General features: G+C 35.1%; 1 protein-coding gene across 1 annotated transcript; it reads left to right on the top strand.

The window, feature by feature from the left end:
- The first annotated feature begins 1095 nt into the window (after positions 1 to 1095).
- Positions 1096 to 3939, top strand: LOC104903567 (heavy metal-associated isoprenylated plant protein 28). Its single transcript, XM_019251711.3, has 3 exons — positions 1096 to 1243; positions 1371 to 1446; positions 3350 to 3939. The coding sequence occupies exons 1-3, from the start codon at positions 1235 to 1237 to the stop codon at positions 3727 to 3729; spliced, it is 465 nt and encodes a 154-aa protein (XP_019107256.2). The 5' UTR covers positions 1096 to 1234; the 3' UTR covers positions 3730 to 3939.
- The last annotated feature ends 11722 nt before the right edge of the window (positions 3940 to 15661 follow it).

Below are 15661 nucleotides of genomic sequence, written 5' to 3'. Positions count from 1 at the left end.
TAGAGCTATTGGTCTCCTTAATGACATGATTAAAGCTAACTAAATCAAACTACCTAAAAATAGCTTGAATCTCACGAACAATCATACCCAAGCACGAACCATCACCTTTCTTCCCATTTACCAAATTAATAACTTGAAGATTATCACACTACACCGCTTTCCTTTTTGCATCACATTGAATCACCATTTTCAACCCAAGCACAATTGCTAGCTTTAGCCTCTATTATAGATACCTCCCACTGCTGCCAAGCTTGTTGATCGACATGCGATGTTTTCTTTTGCACAAGGATCAAGGAGGAGAGTGATAGAGAGATCAAAAAAAAAATCTCACATGCTAGGATAGTTAAAGAAAGAATATATTGCCGAAAAATATTGTAAATAATAGAATATTACCAAAAATCAAAAAACATTGTGACTAAAAAAATGGGTTGAGGAAGTACATAACATGTATAAGCTGCTAAAAAATATGTATAAACTCATATAAAAATATGTTAAACTGAAAACAAATTTATACAAACTGATAAGAATATACATCAAACTAATACGTAATGTGTGAAACCGATATAAATATGTCATAAACTAAAAACTTGTATCTAAAACTTTATTTACTTAGATACGTCTCATTCAAAACGTTTTCTATTTATTTTACATTGGTTTGTTGTATTTTTTTGAGAAATTGTTCAAAGACATATTGTTGCCAGAGTTATGTAGTATCAAAATTATAAATTTACAGTGTCTGGCTAGCAATACCTGGTCAATTCGTTAATGTTTCAACTCTCTTTTTCTTTCAAGATAAAATCGACCCAATATCATACTCTACGACATCACTTAACCATGCTTGTTCAACAATATCAAATTGATGGTACCTTCCCTCTATGATACGAAGTCAACAACCCTAGGAAATTGTAACCTTTGCTTATGTTAGACATAAATTATAGCACATGCTCAAACCTTCAAAACCCAGCTTTGAAGCATACAACATTGTCACAGTTCCAAGCTTGAGCTGTGCATCGTACCAAAATATTAATATTGAAATAAGAGTCGGTGCAGATCAGTTGTAAATCCTTACATAGAACGACTATAAAAAGCTTAATTATAATAATAGAAAAAAGTAATAATGGGAAAGTGCTCTTTATAACGATAAATTGCTGAAGTTTATAGAGAAAAAAGAACTCTTATCAACTCTAATTATACTCAGTGTGTCTAAAGATCATCAACTACAATTCCTGAGAAGATGTCGACGGTAATTATAATCATCCTAAGAAGCTTAATTGCAGATCATTCATTATAATCATCCACAGAAACGTACTTATACCATGTTGAATTGATTAAAAGGAAACTAAATTGTGATGATATTATTATGCTCACAGGTCACAGAGATGAGAGTCCACATGTGCTGTCCTGGATGTGAAAGCAAGATCAAGAAAACATTATCAAGGATGAAAGGTACGTAAGAATATTAAGAGTTTTTTCATGGATATATACTAGGCTATTAGAGTATTTTGCGGGGATATATCTTACTAATTTTTATTTTTGTGGGCATATACGAACTTAAATTTAGTTTTGTTAAAAGGTATCAAAAACACTATTTCTGGCAAGAAAGTCAAATTTCCGGCCTTTGACTTGCTTAATTACTCTTATATAGTGTATGATATTCAATTGTTTCTATTACATACATTCACTAGCGAGTTCCTACCAAGTCAAAGGCTGGAAATTTGATTTTCTCGCCGAAAATAGTGTTTTTGGTACCTTTTAACAAAACTAAAATTTAGGTTGGTATATCCCCACAAAAAAAAAAAATCTGAGGTATATCCCCACAAAATGTCATCCCCACAAAAAACTTGAATATTAATACTCCCTCCATCCAACTTAATCGTATAGTTGGTTTTGCACTTGAATCCTTCGCTTTGGCCATATTCTTTTAACAACATACTTCCTCCGTTTTAAAATAGTTGCACCATTTAACATTTGGTCACATTGATGAACCAGCTTTGGCAAGCATTTTCTCACTATTATATAAGAAAAAACATAGTCAACTGGGATCTTGTTAAATTCATCTCAATACAAAAATTTCAAATATTAACTTTTTATATTTTTTACTTTTACGCAACTAGAGATATTTAAGTTCAAGAAAACGTCTTGGCAAACGTGAAAAAGCAAACGATGCAATTATTTTGAAAAGGAGGAAGTATAAAAGCAAACGGTGCAACTATTTTGAACGTTGCAACAAGTATATATATACTTCCTCTGGCTTTTTATAGATGCTACTTTTTAATAGTGGCTATCATATAGAAATCTTAAATTTTTCTTTTGATCCGTCTAATACAATTGTCAAAATCGAAAGGATGGATGTTTGGTTCATATAATGGTATGTGTTTGTAATCAAGAATGAAACCAATGTGGTATATATTTGAAACTTGATACTTAATACTATGTGTTTGGTTTTATTTGAAAATAAAATTTTTTCTTTGTTAATACCTAGAGGTATTGGTATGAGCATACACACCTCCTTGGGGTTTCTAAACCCCATACCTTATGAATTTGATGTATGAGTTTTAAATCTATCAATTTATTAACAAACACTAGGTACGGATTTTGCTCATTCTAAACTCATACCTTATACCAAATTCATATGAACCAAACGCTCCCAAAGTATAACTTTTGTGTTTTTTTTAAACTTCTTGCTTCCATGGTTAGTGCCCCAATTCGATGATCCTTGGTCTTCTACCTTCAAATCTAAGAAAACGCTTATTATCGAACTGTTTTCCACATAGTAAGAAACATATTGACTTTATCACCTTCTATTCACTGAACTATGGTACTGCAAGGACAAGAATCATCGTACCTTTGTTTGGTAGAAAACCGTTAGATAACCTTACTCTTTATGTAGTGATTCGCGCACCTTTACATGAGGGTTTTTTTTAAGAGTGAGGAGATGATTTTGGAGGGCGAGGACTGATGAAGATGGTGAGGGATTATTTTCGAGGGGGGGTGGGGGAGTTGTAGGCTGCTGCGTGGGTGAGGGTGGTAGAAGGGGAAGGGGTGGTTTTGGGGGTAAGGGCTAATGGAGTTAGTATTAAGGTTTTTTTAATTGAAGTAATAATTTCTTTTAGAAAGAAAATAAAAGGTCAATAAGTATTTTTTTTTTCAAACTGTTAAGCAATGCAAGTTACTAGTTAAAATGGGACAATTGGGAAGAAATGAGTGATAGTTGGAATTATCGCAGATTTTATAAAGATGAGACTATTTTGAGCAGAGCCGCAAAATTTGAAATTATTCCCTTCAATTCTTGGTAATTAATATTTATTTCTTACCAAATTTTAGTTGGATATAATCAATGGATGTGTAGGAGTGGATGAAGTTGACATAGACATGGGCATGCAAAAAGTGACAGTAAATGGTAGCGCAGAGCCAAAGAAAGTATTGAAAGCAGTGAGGGGTACAGGGAGAAGAGCAGAATTATGGCAATTCCCTTATCAACCTGAACTTAGGAGTTTCACACATCAATACCCAAATCAATGTCAAAGCAATGGAACAGCAGCGGCAGCATATTCTGGACAGCCTCAGCCAGCTTCATCATCTTATAACTACTTCAAGCATGGTTATGACGGACATGAATCTCATGGCTATTATAATTTCAATAATCCTTCACATTCTTCTTCATTTGTTGGTGCAAGAAATGGTGATGCTTTTAGTGATGAGAATCCTCATGCATGTTCCATAATGTGAAATCAAGGTCACCGCACCAATGAATTTATTTGGATCGTATATGTTCTTTTCTATAGTTTAGAAAAAGCGAGTCCTAGTTGGGACCTTTCTTTTCTGCTAGGATGCGCATAGTTCCAACTTGCCACCAAACTTATTAATTTTCCCTCCGTTTTTTACTAGTTGTATCGTATTGTCATTTGAAAATATTTACATTTTCTATTTTCACCCTATTGTATTATGTGTACATGAGGAAAAACATAGTTTAGTCATGTGAATTCTTGTTAGATATATACTCCTTCTGTCTCATTTTATAGTTCTTGTTTCATTTTGGACACAAGAAGTAAGCAAACAATGATTATGATGTACTTGCATAGGGAGTTGTATTTTTGGAGTTATCGTCATTAAAAATGAAAAAAAATGAGAATAGTAAATGGATGGACATGTGAAAAGAGGAGAGAGAGAGTAAAAAATGATTTTTGATATATCTAACCAATGAGATTGAAGGAAGAAAAGGTGGAGAAAGAGTAAAATGTGATGTTTTTAAATGAACATAAGGAAAATGGGAACAATATTTTAGGACACTCAAAATAAAATACGGGAACTACAAAATGAGACGGAGGGATCTGATCCAATCAACATGTAAAATTAAATATATAAATTTTAAATATTGTGCATTTATACTTGTATCAAGTCGTTTGACTACAACAATTAAGGGTGTGCACCAGTCCAGGACCGGACCGGACCGAAACACGATGGATCAGCGGACCGGAATTATTTTTTCCAAAAAAATCTTTTTTTTATTTATATATATTTAAAAATTTATAATTTTAATAACAATAATCCTAAAAGAATAAATAGTAGATTTTTAAGTTTCTAACTTCCTACTTTTTGATTTTTTTTTAACATATAAACTTATTTTTTTACTAAAATAATAAAAATATCGGTCCAACCGGTCTGGATCGGAATTTTTTGAGTTTGGACCGGACTGGAATCTCCGGTGCGATCCAAATTCTGGTCCGGACCGGTTTGTCCACACCCTTAACAACAATTAAGAAAACCACAGGTTACAACAATTAACTAGTTATATTCCTAACTTTGATGGCTAAATTTTTTTTATTTAGCTCAGGTGCCTTATATACGAAAACCTAGTTAATTTCAATCTTAATTTCTAGAATATTTATTCTTTCTCCCTTTCGCTCTTATAAAATGATAAACATCTAATTGTTAGATTTATCTAAATAAGTTTTTTTATAAAAAGAATAGTATTTATAGGTAAGTAAATGGTGTTTCTGTGTATAAGCAAACAAAGTTTATGTTTGTAAAATAGAAAAATTAGGGAAGAACAATACAAACAATATATAATTTTACACAATCATTATCCATTCACCCACAAACACTATTTGGTACATATTTGGGTGCTAACGAGCCGAACCGAGATCGAACATACCCAGGCTCAGCTCGCCCCAAGAATGAATGAGGTAGAGCTTGGCTCGAGCTCGAAACGAACAATATCAGGCTCGGCTCGTGAAATCAAAATTTTAAAAATTAAAAGAAAATTCACTTAACATTAACCAAGACTTTAGATGTATAGCCCAATGTTTTGTCAAACTTTTTATAAGTATGGATGTCAGGCTAATTTCATTAAATATGGTAAGCCCAACAACGATATATTCTACTCCTGTCTATACATGCCCATATAATACAAGAGGTCCCCCCTTAGTACTCTTGCTTCCTCCCTAATGTGGGACTTTCAAAATCTCAACAAAGGAACCACTTAGGCTCTACAACGACCACCAAAAAGAGATGGGTGCATTTGTTTTCAGTATCATGCGCCTTTTATATTTGGAGATGTGAAGTTTTACTTTTGCCTCACCGATGTGGGACTTATAAACCTTAAATAAATAATTCAAAACACTAATCCACAATGTTTGATGGTAGTAGCCTGTAAGTGATGCACAATCATTAAATATTTGCAAATGTAATTATGAAAATTTGCTTGCATTGTTCCTCATATTCCAAATATGGGTAGAAGAAAAGTCATGGAATTACATATAGTAAAAGAATTAATTTTATGTTAATCCACGTTTTTAGACCTTCCATATTTAATGATTGTCCAACATTATAAAATAAGACAAATCAAACAAGAATTATAATGAACTTAAAGGGTAATAAGATCATATAGGAAAAACAAGGTTGTGTTTACTTTTTCTATCGATGTGGGACAATGCTTTTTCACATAAAGCCTATCTAAAATATTTTACGAACATGTTTGTGAATTTTCGAGCCGAACTCTACTAGGCTCAGGCTCGGCTCGCTAAGGTCACGAGTCGATCTCGAACTCGAGTTGAGCCCTCTCGAGCCGAGCTTTGACCAGGTTTTAACCGAGCCGAGCTCAAACAGTTTGCGAGCCACCCTGGCTCATTAACACCCCTAGGTAGATATATGCACAAAATTGTTAGATGCATCTAACTGTTAGATGTTTATTACTTGTCCTACACACCACGCTCAATCTACCACGCATCACCACTAAGACTCAACTATTGTTGCAAGCCTGCAACCCACGCCACCAAAACCATTAAGCGAATCACCCTAGCACTCGCCTTCTCCATCTCTTTATTCCTTCACGGGATCACTACTATAATTCAACCGCACGGCCCCCCAATGTCAGACCCTGGCTCCCCTTGGGGAGGTGTGAAGCAAACCAAAATTGACTTATCTTGAAATGATTTTATGGAAGAAGAAGAGGGCCATGAGAGTATATATATTTTATACTCTCCAAACCCCCTTCTTTTCAAATATCTATCAATTGACAGATTTCGTCAAGAAAATCATCCTCAAAAAGGGTTTGAGAACGATTTCATCTCCTCAATAACTTTATGTAGTAGAATGTATATAAGGTTTAAACCCTTCTATAAGAATGATTTTTTTTTTGGAAGAAATTTGTCAATTAGTATGTATATAAAGCGATTTAGGTCATATAAGATGGTTATTAAAAAAATTAACTTATAAGGTGGTTATTTTAAAAATTATGTTTTTAAAAGGTGCTACAAAATAAATAGAAATCCATTTATATATAGGGGAAAGATCACATGAGAATGCTCCTTAGATGAGAAGTGAGAATGAATCTCAACAATAACATCGGATCAGAGTTACAACACTTGTTCATTAGAGTTACCCCACCCCCCCCTAAAAAAAAAATTTGATCCAAAAGAAAAATTGTTTTTGAATTTTTTTCATAATATTCTTTGTTTGGAGTTACATCACTTTTTCATTAGAATTACATCACTTATTCATAAGAGTATATCGCGTAAAAGTCATTCTCATTTTTCATTAAGTATGCATTCTCATATGAACTCACTTCTAATATATATATAATATATATAATATATATATATAAATATATTATATAAATATATTATATAATATATAGGGTTGGGTTCTAATGAGAACCCTCTTATGGTGAGAACCGTGAGAACCACTTAAAATGAGCAAAAACATCCTAAAATGAGCAAAAAAAAGTAACAAATGAGCATAAACATAAAATGAGTAGAAAACATTAAGTTATCAAAAACGTAAAGTGAACAAAAATGTAAAAGAAGAAAAAATGTTAAATGAGCATAAAAGAGTTCAATGAGAAAAAAAGTAAAATGAGCAAAACGTAAAATGAGCAAAAATTTTGATAAATGAGCATAAATTTGTTAAATGAGCAAAACCATAAAATAAGTGAAACAAAAATTGAGCAAAAATATTATGAAACGATCAAAATCATCGTAAAATGAGTGGTTCTCACCATAAGGGTGCTTCTCATATGAACTTAAACCTATATATATGATATAATTCAGTTTCTTTCGACTATAAAAAAAACAAAGTTTTGCCTTTTCTTAGTAATAGTAATCTTACTAAGAATTCAAAAATTATTTCTGATTTTTCTTTCTTGTCACAAGCCTATGTATTTTATAAATTATCCCAAGCAAAAATTGTTAACTTATCGAAGTTAAGATCTGTCCTTCTGTATCGTGGAATATCTTTATTTCTTAAAAATGAAATAAAATATTATTTTAGAACCCAAGGAATAGCTCATTCCAAGCTAAAGACTAAAAAACTTACAAACTCTGAAATAAACCAATGAACAACTGGTTAAAATTGAAAATTAATTATCAATATGATTTACCTCATATAAAATGGTCTCGGTTAGTAACACAAAAATGGCGGAATAGAGTAACTGAACATTGTGAGGTTGAAAATAGCAATTTTTTTAAAAAAAAAAAGAAATTCAGATAAAAAAGAACAATTAATTAATTCCAAAAATACAACATATATATATAGGGGGATCCGCTGAAAACAACTTTTAATCTGAAAACTGAAAACAGGGTAACTTTTACCACTTTTAGGGCAACTTTATATATTTTAAGGGTAACTTTTACCAGTTTTAGGGTAACTAGATTATATTAAGGATAACTTTCTATTATTTCAAGGGCAACTTTATATATTTTAAGGGCAATTTTTATCAGTTGTGGGGTAATTACATTATATTAAGGATGACTTTATATTTGCCAAGGTTATAAAGTATAATTTTTACCACTTTTAGGGTAATTTTTAGTATTATAATAGTAAATTTGACTAATATTAGAGTAACTATACACCTTGATATTTTCCTCACCATCTTCTTCAACCTTCATCTCCTTCCTTTTTCTCTCTCTCTCTCTCTCAACTTTCGGAAAAATGCGAGAATAATTAGTTCAAATTGCAGCTCCATAACTTAGCCAATCTCTTAAATAGAATCAATCATCATCATCAACAAAACTGGGCTAGAATTAAAACCACAAAGTTCCTCTAATCAACAATCAACATCACTGCTATAATATGAAGTATCCTTGAAATTATCAGACAACAACATATTGTTTCAAGTTTCATCATTCAAAAGAAAGTACAAATAACAGAATAGTGATCAATAAGAGAGAGAATAATAGGTCATAATTAAGAGTTAGTTAACGGCGGCGACCTACAGCAACTTGGACATGGCGTCGCGTCGAATAGGATGAAGACAGGCTGAGGAGTTGGATGGAAGTGAAATCGCGATTATCTAAGCAAAATCGAGGCTGAAAACAAGAGATTAGAGACTTTGATGTTGTTATCGACTTCTTTCCTCCAATTTTGCTGATTTTATTCTCTCTCTCTTCTTGTTTCTCCATTTTTTCAGCTATTAGAACTTCACCATAACTCAGAGATAAATGATGAGAGGAAAGAGAAAATGGATATTCTCCATTGTTGAGTTGTTGTCTGATGAATTCGTATTCAGAAGAGAAAGAATGAAAATTATTGAAGTTGGGGTTTTTGTCCTGTTTTGAAGAGAGAGAATGGGGCTCCTGGAGGAGCTAATGTAATTGGCCCAAATCTTATGAATTTGATCATAACCATCGGATCTAATTTCAATGGCCCAAATCTTCTGTTTTCAGTTTTCAGCTTTAGGGATGTTTTCACAAGATCCCATTCCTATATATCTCTATTCTATAAGGCAACTAGGGGGGGACACCAAAAATAGAAAAAAGAAAAAAAAAAACAAAATAAAAAAACCATCCAACTGCAACACAAAACGTCAATTAAAAAACAAAATCAAAAATAATAATTACACACAAACTGCACAAAAAATATGAACTCACTTATATATATATAAGTGAGTTCATATGAGAATGCATACTTACATGAGAAATGAGAAATGAGAATGAATTTTACGCGCTATAACTCTAATGAATAAGTGATGTAACTCTAATGAAAAGGTGACGTAACTCCAAAAAAGAATATTAGAAAAAAAAATCAAATTTTTTTTTGGGCTCAAAATTTTTAAGGGGGTATAACTCTAACGAAGATGAATAACCAGTGAGGTTCCCAGTATTTTTTATTGTTTAATAACATATCACTAAAAAATAGTCTTTAAGTGTTTCCTGAACAAACCTAGACTAAATTTTTTTTAGGGTGCATGAAAATATTTTATGGTTATTCTATTGCATAAAAATTGAAATGAATCAATATTATGTAGAGGCCATCTGGGCAAACTCGGTTCCTGACCGTGGTCGTACCCTCACCCCCTAACGCAATCTATGCTTCATTGACCATCTATGGAGTCGGATTGGAAAAATCTACATTGGATAAGTCCCTAAGTTGTCCCTAAAATCTTCTAATATCCAATTAGGTTTATGAGTCTTCGTTTAAAGATTTGTTGGCCACTATATAAAACCTTTGTAATGAGATAGTCAAATAATTGCTCATACCGTGTCGGCGAAATATAAACATTTTTTTTTTTGCTAGTTAAGTAAAGTATATTGATCACCAAAACAACTATACAAACCACCACAAACCAAGGGAGAGACAAACCAACTAGGTTGGACCCTCTCCCCCAAGGCTTGCCAAAAAGCTAATTACAAATCAACATTGAGTTAGCTCTATCTCTTAACCAACTTCTATCTCTATTTGTAATCTTATATGGGATTACACTATAGATTCTATCTATACAAACTTTCTGAATTCTATGAACATGATGCCTGATGATATCAATTTTACAGTTCCAAACTGCATCATTCCTTGCAAGCCATATGAAATAGATAGCAGCCCCCAGCACTGCTAGTAGGCTTTGCTTCTGGAACCTTAACCTTCTGCTGGTAAGCACTTTCCTACAGCTGCTGTCAATGCTGTCTCCAAATAACTCAAACTGCATCCACTTAGAGATTGACTTGCACACCTCTAGACTGAAAGGCGAAATATAAACATGCTTAAAAGTATATATTTATTTGTTTACATTGGATTTGCAAATAACATTCATAAGGTAGTTTTAGGCTTTTTTTCATTTATCAATGTGCTAATTTTTGGCTACTATAAAAAATTTTCAAAGTCCGCCACTACATGCTTATACATATGATAAATCTAAACACATAAATTATACCTTCGGTTATTTCACCAAATACCCCCGACAAATCAAAAAATTCACAATATACCCTCAATGTTTCAACAATTCACCATATACCCCTGACTTTTCATTTTTGTGCACCAAATACCCTTTTTCTAACGGACGTTAGGTTGCCGTTTGCTTTATTTACAATTTTGCCATAATTATTCACTAACCCTAATTTAAACCCTAATCCCTAACCCTAATCTAAATACTAACCCTAAAATCTAAACCCTAATCTTAACCCTAAGCCCAACCCAACCCAGCCCAACCCCCTCCCCTTCCCCTCCCCCTCCACCATCCCCCCACCCCTCCCCCTCCCCGCCCTCTGCCGCAGCCTCCAACCCCTCCCCCTCCCCTCCCTCTGCCGCAGCAGCCAACCCTCCCCCTCCCCTCAACTCCCCGCCGCAGCCCCTCCCCCACCCCTCCACTGCCACTGCCCCAACTGTTACTCCCTCCCTGTCGATTTCCCCTCCCCTTCCCCGTCGATTTCCCCTCCCTTCCCCGTCGATTTCCCCTCCCCTTCCCCATCGATTTTCCCTTCCCCGTCGCCTGCGCTTAGCTTGCCGGAGCTTTACTTCCTCGCTCTCTCTCCTGGGTCGCTGCTTTGCCATGGTTGTGTCTCGTGCCGTTGTGTCGACGGGGAAGGAGAGGAGGAAATTGACGGGTAAGGGGAGGGGCTGCGACGCCTGCGACGGTGGAGGGGAGGGAAGGGTTGGGGTCTGTGGGGATGCTGTCTCGACGGGGAAGGGGAGAGGAGGAAATCGGCAGGGATGAGGAGGAGGAAATCGACGGGAAGGAGGAGGAGGAAATCGGCGGCGAGGGGTGAGGAGGGCAGCGGCGGTGGAGTAGGAAATCTACGGGGAGGGGAGGGGAGGGGGTTGGCGGTGGAGTGGAGTGGAGGAGGGGGTGGGGCTGTGGCGGTGGAGTAGAGTGGAGGAGGAGGGTGGGGCTGAGGTGGATGGGAGGGGGGAGGGTGGGGCTGGGCTGTCATGGGCTTAGGGTTATGGGTGTGTTAGGGTTTAGGGTTAGGGTTATAATTAGGGTTAGAATTATGTTTATGGTATTAGGATCTTAGGGTTAGTAGTTAATGGTGGCAATATCGTAAATAAAGCTAACGGTCACTTAACATCCGTTAGAAAAAGGGCACCTGGTGCACAGTTTTGAAAAGTCAGGGGTATATGGTGAATTGTTGAAACATTGAGGGTATATTGTGAATTTTTTGATTTGTCAGGGGTATTTGGTGAAATAACCGTTATACCTTTAAAGTGTACCTTCCTATTGCTATTTTCACTACATGATATAAAACTCCAATGTGTAGTTCTTCTACAAAGATCCACACTGCTTCTCAGGATGCTCACCAGACTGACAACTTAGATCCAAAAATGATGATGAACAATTACCCAGTACTTATTTCTCAAGTCAAACCACATGAGAGAAAGAGAAGGAAAACGTGTGATGGAGTGAGAGAGAGAGAATGGCGGGTGATGATGATGGAGTGAGAGAGTAGAATGGTGTTCCCTTTTGTGATATTGCTTACTGATATCTCTACGAGATTTTGTCAGTTTTTTCACATAACAGACTTGGACTTGACCAATTCAATCCACACGCTCCTTTTCTCATCCTCTTACTCACATGCTTACTTCAACTCAACTTCTCTAAAGGATATCTTTATCCTAATGAATTAATCTTTAATTCAGTCATTGTTCGTTGCACTCCAATTAAGCTCACCTTAATGGTTTGTTCGATGCCCTTGTGTATGACCTCATGGGTTCAATATAATTAAGCTGCTTAAAACAATTAATCTTGAGTAAATAGATCAAAAGTGGTTTCCCGCTAAATATTCTGATCACTTAATATAATTAAATTAATTATTTCGTGATTAATCCTTTAAACTATCATACATAGAAATATATATTGTTGAAGGACACCATTTCAATAATTCAACCCCTTGACCTTGAGATCATGAGATGGAATCCACACCCGATTGAGTCAAACCAAGCTACTACATATAGGTTGGTAACTAACGCAAACAAAAAGGTTACCTACCAATGTTCCAACTGGTTAATTGATAGTTGAATCTTTTAAAAATAAATGGTTATAATTAGGGTTACTAGTATCAATTATTTCTAATAGTAATAGTGATTATAATAACAATGATGTAGTATGTAGTTTATATAGTGTAGTGCTTGTTTATTGGGAGGATGATGTCTAAACCATTTGCTAACAACATTTCTCAAAATTGAAGAAAGTTTGTTTAATGCAGCAATTGGAAGATTACAAAAAGTGTGGGCGACTAATTAATCATAGTTTATTCATGGAGAAAATATAGAATTAAAGTAACAAATATGAGATATGACAAATCTAAAAAAGAATTGACCAATATCATTGACAAATAAGAGTCAAATATTTGAAATAAATGTGGGATTGTTCTACAATGTTATATTAGAGTAGCTAAAAAAAAAATATGATTATTTTTGGAGTAGTTGTTGGGATTATTGTATTTATGTATTTATATGTATTGTATGGGCCTACGTATCTTTAGCTTAGTTTTACTGGTTAAGCCCATTAGCTTTCTATTAGGTTGTATATATTATTTTCTCACTTATGGAAATAGTAGAATATCACGCTCAATATTTCTACATGGTATCAGGCCTCTAGCAGCTAGGCTAGGGCACGCTTTTCTTCCACCTGCGCCATGACGACTGGAGGTATGGTGGTTCTCACCCTGAGAAAGGCACCGGTAGTGGTGGGGAGTCCAAAATTGATCCCTCTAACCCGTACTTTCTTGGTTCTCATGACGGACCCGGGAACGTGATCACTCCGATTGTGTTTCGTGGTGATAATTATGAAGAGTGGCATCGCTCTTTGCGTCTCTCTCTTATGGCTCGCCGAAAATATGAATTTCTTGAAGGTATGATCTCAAAACCGACCGAAGAGAAAGGTTTACGTGATTGGCGTTGTTTGCAAGCCATGTTAGTTCAATGGATTCTTAATACCATTGATCCTTCTGTCAAGAAAACCTTGCCTTATTTTGAAGAGGCCAAGCCATTATGGGATGTTTTGAAGCAACGTTTTGATGTTGGGAATGGACCTCGCAAACAGCAGATTAAAGCTGCTTTAGCCGATTGTCGGCAAACCAAAACCATGTCTATTGCAGAGTACTTTGGACGCCTTCAACCTTTATGGGATGAATTAGCCACATATAATCCTTTGCCCATTTGTCGTTGTGGTGGTTGTAAGTGTGAGATTGGCATACAACTTTAATCGGGAACGGTGCCACATGGCGCTCTCCCTAGGGAGTTTTAGATCATGTAATCCATGTGCAATAAAAAAATTAGAAATTGCATAATATAGGTTTTGATTCGTGACCTCAAGTTCATGTACTAAAGTTTTAACCACTAGACCAAGTAGTATTTAGTGTTATCATATCAAAGTACAATATTAATAAATTGAAAATTGTCTTACCCGGGGCATAGCCCAGACCTAATAACTAGTTAGTTCATGAAATATTGAACAGCGACACTGAAATTTTAAACCTGCCAAGTGTCCTTTCCCTATTAAAGGGGTGAAATTATCTCTTTATAAAAGTAATCTGCTAGAAGATCTCAAATTTACGGACATTGCTTGGGTAACCCACCGGGTAGACTACCCGCTACTAATAGATAATTTAAATATTAGTATTTAAGTCTAGTTGGATTCCACTATCATAATTACCACAACCTTATATTATGGGGTGGGTAGTCTATACCCGGTGGGTTAACCAAGTTTTTTCCCAAATTTACAAAAGTACTATAATCAAACTAAGGTACGTGTTTCAACCTCATCGGGCTTGATATATATTTATTCATTGCAACTGTTGAGTCAATTCATGAATCAATCTAGAAAGTCTCACCTTCAGACAACTACACATCTCATTAAGTACCTTTACGGCTCGTTTGGTAGTCGTTAATAAATTGCGATAATGGGAATGAATTTTAAGTGTAATTTTATTAGCAAAGTACCCTTAAAATTTCCATGGGGAGGCATTTTTTCTCCATGGGCAAGCAATCTCACCTCTAAACTTGTGTTTTTATCTCCAAGGGGAAGCAATTTTCATTACCACTCATTACCTGCACCTACAAGGTGATATTGGATGGGAATGAAAATTCAAGAAGGAAAGTGGATACTTTAGAATAACTTAGCATTACCATGGGAATGAACAATGATATTTTTCACAAATTTACACACAAATTCTTTCCTATTACTACCATTTATGAACAACTACCAAACGGGCCGTATAGGAACTGTGAATTTGAGGATTTTTTACTCAACTGATTTTGTTATTAAACGGAGTGCCTTGTGTGACTAAAATTAGGGAAATTGTGCATTTAGTGCAAGATCAAGATAGTACATTGTGTTTTCCCAAGGAAATCTTTTATCTATTAAAATTCTATGAAGCAAAAGACTGTCCAAGTATTGCATAGAGGTTTAGTATAGATGTATGTCTGAGACAATTAGTGAAGTTGTGTGGCTTGAAGGTGATGATTGAAATAATCAGGGAATAATTTCACAATGCAGAGGAATAATCACAGAGAGAAAGGAGAAGAGAAAATGTATTCAGATATTCTTTGTATTGCTAACCACAAAGAGAGAACCGTTTACAGCCTATATAGAATCCAGGAAACAGACAAAATAGATAGTGACTCATTTGACAGCCTGTTTATTACAGCAGATTCTAGAATGACAGTAGGAAATAACAGTAGGAATCAGTGCATAGTACTAGGACAGGAAATAAATAGAAATGACTATTTTATCCTCAATACTCCCCCTCAAGCTGGAGAGTGAAACTTGGGTGAAGCTCCCAGCTTGTTGATATGGTGTAGATGCTGTTTGACAGATAGGACTTTAGTGAGAATGTCAGCTACTTGTTCTTCAGATGAGACATGTTCAGTGCAGAGGTGCCCAGCTTTGATTTGATCCCTAACATAGTGGCAATCAATCTCCACATGTTTGGTTCTTTCATGTAACACA

Source organism: Beta vulgaris, chromosome 9 (genome assembly GCF_026745355.1).
Source record: "Beta vulgaris subsp. vulgaris cultivar EL10 chromosome 9, EL10.2, whole genome shotgun sequence".
Lineage (NCBI taxonomy): Eukaryota > Viridiplantae > Streptophyta > Magnoliopsida > Caryophyllales > Amaranthaceae > Beta > Beta vulgaris.
Note: the sequence above shows the minus strand (reverse complement) of the source record. Positions and strands in the feature narration are given on the sequence as shown.